Source organism: Scyliorhinus torazame, chromosome 15 (genome assembly GCF_047496885.1).
Source record: "Scyliorhinus torazame isolate Kashiwa2021f chromosome 15, sScyTor2.1, whole genome shotgun sequence".
NCBI lineage: Eukaryota > Metazoa > Chordata > Chondrichthyes > Carcharhiniformes > Scyliorhinidae > Scyliorhinus > Scyliorhinus torazame.
Genome location: NC_092721.1, coordinates 152376166 through 152388968, shown reverse-complemented (window position 1 = coordinate 152388968; position 12803 = coordinate 152376166). Strand labels below are relative to the sequence as shown.

At 46.5% G+C, this 12803-nt stretch overlaps 1 protein-coding gene across 2 annotated transcripts in view; it reads left to right on the top strand.

The window, feature by feature from the left end:
• flt1 (fms related receptor tyrosine kinase 1) overlaps window positions 1–12803 on the top strand; it is a 315859-nt gene that overhangs the window by 144087 nt on the left and 158969 nt on the right. For both annotated transcript variants that reach the window (XM_072476946.1, XM_072476945.1), the window contains exon 11: window positions 6114–6240. In XM_072476946.1, coding sequence (XP_072333047.1) covers window positions 6114–6240 — 127 coding nt within the window. The remainder of the gene's footprint in view (window positions 1–6113; window positions 6241–12803) is intronic.

The window sequence follows — 12803 nt, the reverse complement described above, 5'->3', positions numbered from 1 at the left end:
AGGCTGTGGTTGACAGCTTCCACACACCCCAGCTGTCAGCATTGTTCCATTCATCTCCCTTCATGGTTGAGTAACTCTGAAATGCTCTGACTACAATGTTTATAAACATCAAACTTTGATTGACAGCTCCTGAACCACTTCAGGCAGAGTTAAGTGCTGTAAATTTCTAGCTGACCACTTCACAATCATTCAATCGTGAAAGGAGGTGATTGGAAAGCACTTAATTTAAACACAGCTGACAGGCTTTCTCTTTCCAGGAATTGACAGGTGCTGCTACTTGTGTCTGAGGCAGCAGGTGTATAGCTCAGGTGAGTGTTAAAGCAGTAGTTTTTTTCACTGCCTCTGTCTGGACTGCTCTTTAGCTTCCAGGCAGGGGTCTCTCTTCTGGGGGGCTTCCTGACAGGGGTCACTTCTGGGAAGACGTCTGTGGAGGGGTCTCTTTATTAAGTGTTCTCTACAGGGTAGTCTCTTTATTTAGAGGGTCTGTGGGGGGTGGTCCTTATTTAGGGGCCTCTTGGGGGAGGGGGGTTCTTATTTAGGGGTGTCCCTGGTGGTGGTGCAGTTGGAGGATTCTGGTGGGGGTGGGCAGGTCTTGTATTATGGGAGTTGTGAGAGTGGCCCTTGGATGGATTTTGGGGACAACTCCCTTAAAGAGTTACCCCCTTGGCCCACTGCGAGGTCCATCACGTCAGGGCCACACTTGTCAGTCTCCCTCAGCTGGTCAATGGAGAAGAGGTCTTGATCTCCGAGACCCCCGACGCGACCACTGACCCCCCTCCCCAAACCTCAATGCACAGTGGGAGAGTTCCAGGCCCTCCCCCCACATCCTTCCCAACACGTGTGCAGGGCACCCAAGCCTGATCCCAAGTGCACAAAAATGCCAGCTTGGTACCTTGGCAGTGCCACCTGGGCACATTGGCAGTGCCAGGCTGGCACCCAGGTGGCACTGCCAAGGTGGCCACGTGGCACCAGCAGTGCAAGGGTGCCACCCTGCCCAAAGGGCACGCAACTGGGGCCTCCGATCCTCCACCTGCTCCCCATTTGTGGGGACCAGTGCTGAACAGCACTCACCCGAGGCCTCCGAGGCAAAGGGGATAGATCTTAATGTCTTGCTTACCTTGAGAAACTGAATATTAGAGTGAGAGTAGTTGTCTAATATGCAGATTTGCTAAAAAATGATCCCACCCACAATGGGTGGGATTTACATTGCAACATCTCGTCAGATTGCATTGGATCATGCGAGGCATTGCGGGCCAGGTAGATTCCGGGAGCGGGGTCTCCCAGTTTTTATCAGCCACACTGCCCATGGCGAGCTGCTTTCCAGGCGCAGCGTGGCTGTTGGATCACGTTCATTAACTTTAATTTTTAGATTCCTCTTCTCAGTGTTCCCATAAACTATCTGATCTGCTCTTTATTTTTGAAGGTTTCCTAGAACCATAGAATCCCGACAGTGCAGAAGGAGGCCACTCGGCCCATCGGGTCTACGCCGACCCTCTGAAAGAGCACCTTACCTAGGCCCATTCCCCGGCCCTATACCCAGAGCCCTGTAACCTCATCTAACCTTTGGAAAGGAAGGGACAATTTAGAATGGCTAATCCACCTAACAAGCACATCTTTGGACTGTGGGAGGAAACCAGAGCACGGGGAGAATGTGCAAACTGCACCGAGTCACCTAAGTTTGGAATTGAACACGGGTCACTGGTGCTGTGAGGCAGCAGTGCCAACCACTGTGCCACCAAGCTGCCCTTCAGACAAACTTGTCCAACAACTAGATTCCAATGTGCCTTCAAAAAGACTGAAATCTTTGAAGTGATTGTTCGCTGAATTCATAAGAAGCTGTCAAGACTTTGCATATTTTAACACAAATCACAAGATGGACCTATCAGCCACAAACAAACTGATTAAAATCTTTAATTGTATTGAGTTCATAAGGGAAATGGACCTACATTTTGGTAAGGTCACGGAGGAATCCACACCAAGTAGTTCAAAGAAACGTACTGTGATCCTTATGGAGGTCACCCGAGGCGCCGCCTAGCAATTTAACTGCATTCAGTCATCTTCTTTAGGTTCTTCCAACTGGACAGTATGGGCTCTAGGCTGACGCCTACCTCTACCAGGGTGCCTGGATCTCTGGTTGGTCTGTGGTCTGCTCTCTCTCGCCTGGGCCGGTGGCCACATTCCCCTCTTAGACCCGCCTCACCCTCAGCGGATTCTGGGGAAGTTTCCCGTCGGGACAATTCAGCCTTCGGCCAACAGATCGGGCCTTTACGGTGCTCAGTCCAGGGCAGAATAGCCATCTGTGGAGGGGTTCCGCGCTGGGAGGGTGGTTCCCAAGGCACTCCTCGCTCTGCACTTTCCCGGGACAGTGAAATTTGTATGGCTTGTTGTTCATTCAGGGAAGATTGGCCAACAGGTTATTTTGGGTGGTGGCATTGTTAATGCTGCGTACTAAACGGTCTCACAGCATTTCCTGCAGGACAGTGTCGTATTTGTAAAACGTTGCAATCTTTCACAACCATGACAAATACTCCGTGACGGACTCACCTGGGGTTCACTCCGTGGTATTAAAACAATATCACTGTATGATAACGGATGGACTTGGCTTAAAGGCTGCCCGACTAGAGTTACTAGTTGGTTGAAGGTTTACATGTCAGGCCCACAGGAGAGGTGAGGCTTTCTATCACTCCGAACATATGTGCACCACAGGCAGTCAGCAAGATGACTGTCCGGCGGTCATTCTCCGTGATATTGTTGGCCATGAAAAAGTACCACATTCACTCCGCATACTGATCCCAGTCTTCCAAGCTGGCGTCAAAGACATCTAACTTTCTATGTGTGACTTCCTAACCCAGCATTAAGTCATTAACATATATGACAAATAGTTGAAGTCCCAATACAAATTGTGTAGGACACCACTACTCATTCCCTGCCAATTAGAGCATCTGCCCATTACCCCAATTCCCTGTCTCTTCCCATTCATTCAATGTCCAAACCAGGCCACTAATTTGCCTTCAATTCCCTGTACCTCAAATTTAGCTAACAGCTTCTTTATGAGGGACTTTATCATATATAGACAAATTCAAAGATGCCAAACAATGCTAGGAATGCGAGCACTGACATTAAGTTTCTACAAAGATGCAAGAAAGCAGACAAGATCCCGAAAGGGCTACAGATCACAAACCCACTCAAGTCGACCTACAACACAGACTACGCTGAGAGACTCTGCCGTCGCACCTCTCTCACACTCCTCAACCACCTCGTCTGCCAGCTCTACAGCAGACGACGCAACCTGGAAACCAAGATAGAGGCCATATTCTCAACTTGCGCTGAGGATGCAGCAGACCAGCTGCGGAACACCGCCAAACAGATGAGACAACAATACTATGCCACCTATATGCATACCAAGAACAGAAAGCTTGAGAAACTTGGCATCACCACCGGCAGCAACCAAGCCACCCCCGGTGTCACAGTAGAAAACAATACAGGGAAATCTATTGTCAACTTGTCAGACTACACCCTTCAACCAGACGAAATCGAAGTCCTCAGCAGAGGGCTTAATTTCTGCACCACCACCAAAATGGACCCCATCAGTCTCGCGGCAGACACGGAGGAATTCATCAGGCGAATGAGGCTCCGGGAATTCTTCCACAGACCCCAAGAGGCCAACAGCGAACCCAAGCAGACTACCAATGAACCGGAACAGCAGACCGAGAGATCTGCGGTGCGGCAACCAAAGAGGAAAGAGTCGAATTGGACCCCTCCGGAAGGCCGCTGCCTTAGACTCGACATGTATGCTCAAGCCGTCAGGAGTCGCGTCAATGCCAGATTCATCAGTCGCATTCACAAGACAACCCCGAACGTCACCCAAGCACAACGCAATGCCATCCGCGCTCTCAAGACCAACCACAGCATCGTCATCAAACCAGCAGACAAAGGGGGGGCCACTGTCGTACTGAACAGAACGGACTACTGCAAAGAAGTATACCGACAACTGAACAACCAAGAACACTACAGACAGTTACCCGCAGATCCGACCAAGGAACACATCCGCCAACTTAACAGACTGATCAAGACCTTGGATCCAGATCTTCAGAGCACCCTACGTGCTCTCATCCCACGTACTCCCGGCATTGGAGATCTCTACTGCCTCCCAAAAATACATAAGGCCAACACACCAGGCCGCCCTATCGTTTCAGGCAATGGGACCCTGTGTGAGAACCTCTCTGGCTACATCGAGGGCATTTTGAAACCCATCGTACAAGGTACACCCAGCTTCTGTCGCGACACGACGGACTTCCTACAGAAACTCAGCACCCATGGACCAGTTGAACCAGGAACATTCCTCGTCACAATGGACGTCTCGGCACTCTACACCAGCATCCCCCATGACGACGGCATTGCTGCAACAGCCTCAGTACTCAACACCGACAACTGCCAATCTCCAGACGCAATTCTGCAACTCATCCGCTTCATTCTGGATCACAACGTCTTCACCTTCGACAACAAGTTCTTCATCCAGACGCACGGAACAGCCATGGGGATCAAATTCGCACCCCAATACGCCAACATCTTCATGCACAAGTTTGAACAGGACCTACTCACCGCACAGGACCTTCAACCGATGTTATACACCAGATACATCGATTACATTTTTTTCCTTTGGACCCACGGCGAAGAATCACTGAAACGACTACACGATGACATTAATAAGTTCCATCCAACCATCAGACTCACCATGGACTACTCTCCAAAATCAGTTGCATTCTTGGACACACTCGTCTCCATCAAGGACAGTCACCTCAGCACTTCGCTTTACCGCAAACCCACGGATAACCTCATGATGCTCCACTTCTCCAGCTTCCACCCTAAACACATTAAAGAAGCCATCCCCTATGGACAAGCGCTCCGTATACACAGGATCTGCTCAGACGAGGAGGAGCGTAACAGACATCTACAGACGTTGAAAGATGCCCTCGTACGAACGGGATATGGCACTCGACTCATCGATCGACAGTTCCAACGCGCCACAGCGAAAAACCGGACCGACCTCCTCAGAAGACAAACATGGGACACAACCGACAGAATACCCTTCGTCGTCCAGTACTTCCCCGGAGCGGAGAAACTACGTCATCTTCTTCACAGCCTTCAACACGTCATTGATGACGATGAACACCTTGCCAAGGTCATCCCCACACCCCCACTACTTGCCTTCAAACAACCGCGCAACCTCAAACGAACCATTGTTTGCAGCAAACTACCCAGTCTTCAGAACAGTGACCACGACACCACACAACCCTGACATGGCAATCTCTGCAAGACGTGCCAGATCATCGACATGGATACCGCTATTACACGTGAGAACACCACCCACCAGGTACGCGGTACATACTCGTGCAACTCGGCCAACGTTGTCTACCTCATACGCTGCAGGAAAGGATGTCCCGAAGCGTGGTACATTGGCGAGACCATGCAGACGCTGCGACAACGAATGAACGGACATCGCGCAACAATCACCAGGCAGGAATGTTCCCTTCCAGTCGGGGAACACTTCAGCAGTCAAGGGCATTCAGCCTCTGATCTCCGGGTAAGCGTTCTCCAAGGCGGCCTTCAGGACCCGCGACAACGCAGAATCGCCGAGCAGAAACTTATAGCCAAGTTCCGCACACATGAGTGCGGCCTCAACCGGGACCTGGGATTCATGTCACATTACATTCATCCCCCACCATCTGGCCTGCGAAATCCTACCAACTGTCCTGGCTTGAGACAATTCACACCTCTTTAACCTGGGGTTACCCCATCTCTGGATCTGTAAAGATTTAATCACCTGCTAATGCTCGCATTCCTAGCATTGTTTGGCATCATTGAATTTGTCTATATATGTGTTTCTGGAACAGACCTCTTCATTCACCTGAGGAAGGAGCAGCGCTCCGAAAGCTAGTGACATCGAAACAAACCTGTTGGACTTTAACCTGGTGTTGTAAGACTTCGTACTGTGCTCACCCCAGTCCAACGCCGGCATCTCCACATCTATTTTATGGGCATTGGCCTGATTTTAAATGAAATCATGTGAACATTTTATCAATGCAATAATAAATTTTAAATGCTGTTTCCAGATGTGAAGCATCAGAGAGTGAAAGCAGCACTGTTTTTCTGGATGCGTTTGGCAGCAACATCAATATACCTGGAAATAAGATTCATGCCATTAGTGAAAGACCAGAATTACTGGATGGGAAATATAAGGTATTTACAGAATTAAAATGCATCTACATATATATCAATTTTGAGCAATTTTGGGTGTGATTCAGAGGACTTCTGTTAAAGTCCATGTCATAATATACACCAGTATATTATGGTGCACACACACACACACTGATGGACATGCAGTGGGACCAATCAGCATACACAACACCGCAGCCAATCACCAGTGAGAGCATACACACTATAAAGACAGGGGACAGGAGAGTTCCCGCTCATTCTAGTAGCAGCCAGCTCGGAGCACAGAGCTCACAGCCTGCAACACAGACATTCACCATGTGCTGAGTGCATCACCTGGTTAGGACTAGGCAAGGGTCAACAGTTAAAGCTGGTATTGCTTTACCCACAGTTCAAGTATGTTAATATAGTTAACCTTATAATAAAATAGAGTTGCACCACTTCCAGTGTTGGTGATCTGTTTGTGATCCAGAACACCCAACGCATCAGTCCACTGAATGGCATGTTTAGCAGGTATTTCTCGCCTGCAGTGCCGAATAACCTCCCATTTTACCATTTTTTGGGGGGTTAGGAGAGATTCTCTCTGCCGAGCCGTACCTAGAGGGATTTTCTGCTTGCGAGTGAAGGCTGCTCACAATTTTGTCTGGCTGCCCCGATCTCCCCCCCCCCCCCCCCACCACCACCACATTTATGACAGCCACCCTCACACCCCCAACCTTGGGAAGGCCCCGGGAACCTGCATCACCACCCCTCTTTATCTGGCAAGGTGCCCCCAGATCAGATCCCTGACAGTGTCAACCTGGCACCTGGGCACCCTGACACTGCCAGCCTGGAACCCTGGCAGTGTCCCTGTCAGCCTAATCGTATCACCCAGGCAAGGCTGGCAGTGCCAATGAGCCTAGGTGCCAGGAGGAGAGCCAAAGTGTCACCCTGCCCTGTTCTGACCATCCAGGGGTCTCCAATGGCTTGAAGATCCCCCCCTTCCCCGAGGTGCTGTTACACCTGGTCCACATTTGTGTGGACCAGTATTAAATGATGCCCTGGTGAGGTCTCCCAAGCGTGACCGGTGAATACCAGTCCTGGTATTTCAATGAGCGATTATGCTAATTTTAATATTCAGAACTGGATCTCGCTCAGCAAAGGCGAGATTCATTGAATCTCATGAGATGTTTTGAGCATTGTGAGAGGCCTCTCGTGAGAGTCAACGGCCTTATCTTGACACCAGGTCGAGCGCGCCGAGGCTGCTGAATTGTGCACATTGTTTCAATTACTTTACAAATATATTATAAATGTGTGATCTTGGGCGAAATTCTCCCGAAATGGCGCGAAGTCCGCCGACTGGCGCCCAAAACGGTGCCAATCAGACGGGCATCGTGCCGCCCCAAAGGTGTGGAATGCTCCGCATCTTTGGGGGCCGAGCCCCAACATTGAGGGGCTAGGCCGACGCCGGAGGAATTTCCGCCCCGCCAGCTGGCGGAAACGGCCTTTGTTGCCCCGCCAGCTGGCGCGGAAATGACATCTCCGGGCGGCGCATGCACGGGAGCGTCAGCGGCCGCTGACAGTTTCCCGCGCATGTGCAGTGGAGGGAGTCTCTTCCGCCTCCGCCATGGTGGAGACCGTGGCGGAGGCGGAAGGGAAAGAGTGCCCCCACGGCACAGGCCCGCCCGCGGATCTGTGGGCCCCGATCGCGGGCCAGGTCACCGTGGGGGCACCCCCCTGGGTCAGATCGCCCCGCGCCCCCCCCCAGGACCCCGGAGCCCGCCCACACCGCCTTGTCCCGCCGTTCAAAAGGTGGTTTAATCCACGCCGGCGGGACAGGCAATTTATCGGCGGGACTTCGGCCCATTCGGGCCGGAGAATCCAGCGGGGGGGGGCTGCCAACTGGCGTGGCCCGATTCCCGCCCCCGCCGAATATCCGGTGCCAGAGACTTTGGCAACCGGCGGGGGCGGGATTCACGGCGGCCAACGGCCATTCTCCGACCCGCTGGAGGGTCGGAGAATGACGCCCCTTATCTGCAGATGGAATTATTTTGGTATATTCAGGGCTTTTAATATCTTCTTCATGTATTTATCTTATATACGACATCTCTCCTGACAGGGCGAGGCACATATTTTCATGACCATGCTTAAGCCATTCTAGAACCAACTCTTGCAAGGAACACAAAAGCAATTGCACCTTTATCATGGGGAAACTTCCAGTTTTATCTATATAGAAAATTGTATAGTGCCGTAACACTTTTAGTGAACGGAGCTTTGAGTTTTTGGAAAATAAATTTTTGTCTTGATTTTTCTATGGCATTTCCTGTCTATTCTCCTCTGCGAATAGAATTAATTCAACCCTTATTAATGGGAGTAAAGATTTCACTTCCCACTGGCCATAAGGCGTAGATATGAGACCATTTCACCCTATTTCCAAATGGGTTTTGAGGGCACAGGACAAAACATGAAAATACATGGCTGGAATAGTACATTTTCAATCAATGTTTGGCATTTACAATGGGATTGTGTTAGATGTGAAAATGCTGGATAGATAAGGCCAGTTGGTCTGTTGAACTTATTTCATGATGTATATTCACTGCACCACACACTACCAGCAACCATGCAATTTCATTGGCAGGCTAAAATCTAGTTTAGGGAGAAAAATAATCATGAAAATTTCTCAGGTGACTAAAACCATTCCAGGAGATTGCATTAACCTTGATTTATATGACTTAATTATTTCACTTATCTTTTGTACACTATGATTTCCACCTGAACCAGGAACTGAATCAGCCCTATTTTGAAGGTATGCTGTAAATTCTCACTCGCTGCACAAGTTGCAATTAAATGTTTTTCTCATTACTATACATATAATAACAATATTGATATAATAACAAATTGCTTTGGATTATTGGAAATAAGCAAAGCAAGATAATCAAAAATATTTCCACTGACCTTTATAGCCACCCGTGAGACTTGAGCACACAATGTAGTTTGACACCTAAGTGCACTTATGACGGAGTGCTGCACTGTTGAAGGTGCCATTTTTCATTTGAGATATTAAATTGAGGGACCATCTGCCTTCTCAGCTTCACAAGAGAGATTCCATCCACTCTTTGAAAAGGAGCGAAGGTAGGGTGCCCCTGCGATGTACTGGGCAATATGAATTCCTCAACTAACATCACTGAACCAGGTTATCTGGTCATTGCTGTTTATGAGATCACACTGAGTACAAGCCCCTCGAGCCTTCTGGCCCATTTAATAAGAATATTGTTGATTTGTTGTGTTTTGAGCTCCACATTCCGAACTACCCATGATAACCTGTGATTCCTTTGTCCAACAAGAATCTATCTATCTCCACCTTCCAAATATTTAATGACCCTGCCTTCACTGCCTTCTGAAGCAGAGCTCTAGAGTCACACAACCCTCTGCGAGAAAAATATTCTCCTCATCTCCTAAATGGGTGACTCCAATTTTAAAACAGTATCCCCTAGTTCTGGATTCACTCACAAGAGGAAACATCAAAGTGTCCAGGTATTTCTCTCCGTCCCTTACGGTGCACAGTATCTGCAGTTTGGCTGCCAGATCGATGATCCTGATCCAGAATTCCTCTGGTTGCTAATTTCTCCAGTCTACTTACGTTACCAATCTATTGCCTCATCCCTGGAACAATTCTTATAAATATTTTCTGTAGATCAAGATATAATGATCATAATTAAGTTAGATTCAGTCTGAGGAACTGTATTCAAAACCGAATACTGGTTATTGAGCAAAAGTGCACCATTGGGACCCCTTGTCCTCCTTCACTGAGTGTTGATCACCTGTGTACCCACATGCTCTTCAGCAGCAGGGTGACCACCTCCAGAAGCATACTATCCACATAGTCCTCAGCCTCACAGGATGCACCGCAATGACGCCAGCTCCTCCTCAAGCTCCCAAACCTGGAGCTTGAACTCCATGTGGTTATCCAGGACACGAGCAGCATCCTGGAGTTCCCATTAAGGATGTGCATACAACAGGACTTGGATACCTTGCTATTTTTCTATTTATTAGGCGAATAGTTGAACAACAAAAATAAACTTAAGAAAAAATAACATCAACCACTCACTAATCACCCCATGCTCCCTTACCTCCCAGGTCTTTGATTCTAGAGAATTTTTTAAAAAATGACTCACTGTTTACTCACCCAATTTACTCTCCTTCAGAGCCCTGTCCGGAGCCTTCTCTTTTGCTTTCCTTGTAGTCCTGCAGCATCTTCTCCTGCTGTTGCTACTGAGGTCTGTGCTTGTGTAGCTGGAGTCCAAGTGCTGTACTAAAATTGGAGGTATTATTTTGAATATTATCCCAATCGACCATTCCTAATATACTAATGCTATACTCACATCAAATAATTTTCAGTGAAAAAACAAGTCCTTTTTATTGCATTTACTCATTCTTTCTCTCACTCTGATCTTCTTCTAATTTTTTAAGAGGAAAGAATTGTTTTTCCTATCACACCTTATTGTATCCCGAGTATGTCCCAAAGCACTTTACAATCAATGGGTTACTTTTGAAGTTTATATCATGATTATAGGCAAGCACAGCAACCAACTTTATACAAAGCAAGGTCCCACAATCAGCAAATGAATGAATGTTGTTAGTGATATTGGTCGAGGGATAAATATTGGCTAGGACACAGTTCCTTTGATGATATTATGGAATTTTTAATGTCTTTATAAAAGCATAGCCTCAATTTAACATTTCATCTAAAAGGCACCTTTGACAACGCCCTCTCAGTAAAGTATTGAAATCTCATTCTAAATGATTTGTTTGAGTATTTAATGGGACTTGGAGCCATGACCCCTGACTATTAAATTAGCCAAGTTGGTGTTTTTCACCACCTTCTCTGCCACTCTGAGTCCCAGACATAATGGTCACTGAGCTAAGCCATTTTCTATTAATTGTATGGATGACTGAGTTAGATTAGCAGAGGAATCAAATTAATATTATGGCATTCTAAGAATTCTGCTACAAGATATCCTAGATGTCTAGTGTTCATAGGAATTTGTGACATTTATTTAATTCTTTAGAACTGAAACCCATTGAAGAAGTAACATCTTGTTGACAGTAGCATTGCAGTTTTTAAAATTCTGCCAAGTTTCACAATGAAAATGAGTGATCAAATTGACATTAATTATTTCTACATTGCAAAGTGATTGCGGTAAGACATTAATGGCGCACTAATGTCATTAAACATTTCTTTGTAAGTACAATATTTCACTGGTGCAATTCTATTCAAAGCCATGAACAATCTGTTATCATTAGTTGTAAAACACTGTATGAAAAGTCCCTGAAATCAAGGAATTGTAGGTCAAAGGATTTATCAGAGTAGACAACATAATGATGGTAATGTAATTAATGTTCTCCTTAATATGACCCCCATAATATTTAAAGATCGTACATATCAGGGTTGAAGGAAAGCACAGGAAATGAGCACAAATTCACTCTGATTAAAACAGAATGATGACCGCAATGTTTTAGCAGCATTTCCGTATTAACTACTTTATAAATGAGAACAGTTGCAAAGTAATTATAGCATAGTATAGATAGTGCCCTTAAATTATTAAACTCTACTATAAAGCTCCATCACTGTTTTCCTGAGAGATAAGGTTTCCATACCCCACACCCCAAAGGTCATGCCATTCTGTTAGAGATACTTGCAGAATATAAGTTTAAAACATTTTAAAGTTGTGGATCATTCAATTACCAAAACGCCCAGTCTTTTGTCATTGTTAATTATGATTAAATGCTTTCAGCTTCAAGGTCCAGGTCTGCTGATCACTTAAATCTCTACCACACATGGGAGGAATTCCAACATTTTTTGGATGGATAGTTTGTGGGAGGGAGATAAACGTTAAAATGCCATCACAAATGTGTCTCCTACTGGTTATTTGTGGACTGTTTGAGCAGCAGTGCTTTTTTTTTAAGAAAAGCCTTGCAGATAATAAGAACTTTTGAAAATTTATTTTTATTCTTTCTGGAGTGTGTGGGGAAATTGTCGAAGTGTGAAACGTCTTTACACACGCGAGGATTTTAGTTTTTTTTTTTAGTACCTCTGCAGCCACACAGTATAGCAGGAATATTACTCAGGATGCCTAGCACTAATTGTCCTGAGAAGATGGTGGTAACTGAGTGGCTTGCCAGTTTCTCAACCATTTGACATGGGCTTGAGTTCCACACAGGCCAAATTGGCTAAGGATTGAGGACTTCCTTCTCTAAATCCCATTCGTGAAGCAGAATAATCCACATCTTCATGGTCGCCTTCACTAATACCAGCTTTTGACTTCCAGAGACTTTTTGTAACCGAACCCTCAAACTGTCGTGGTGAGATTTGAACTCACATTCTTTGGATTAATGGTCCAGTTTTCTGAATTACATATCGTTAGGGGAGAAGCAATCTATATGTTTATTTAAATTGGCGATTTTATTCTAAATTTACCACATGTTAAATAAGGACAAGATAAAGAAGCTTATAATCCTAACCAATAACTATCAAGCTTGGCTCAATGGCAGCAATACTGTCTTTGAATCAGAGGGTCATGGGGAAAACTTTACACCAGCGATTTGAGCAC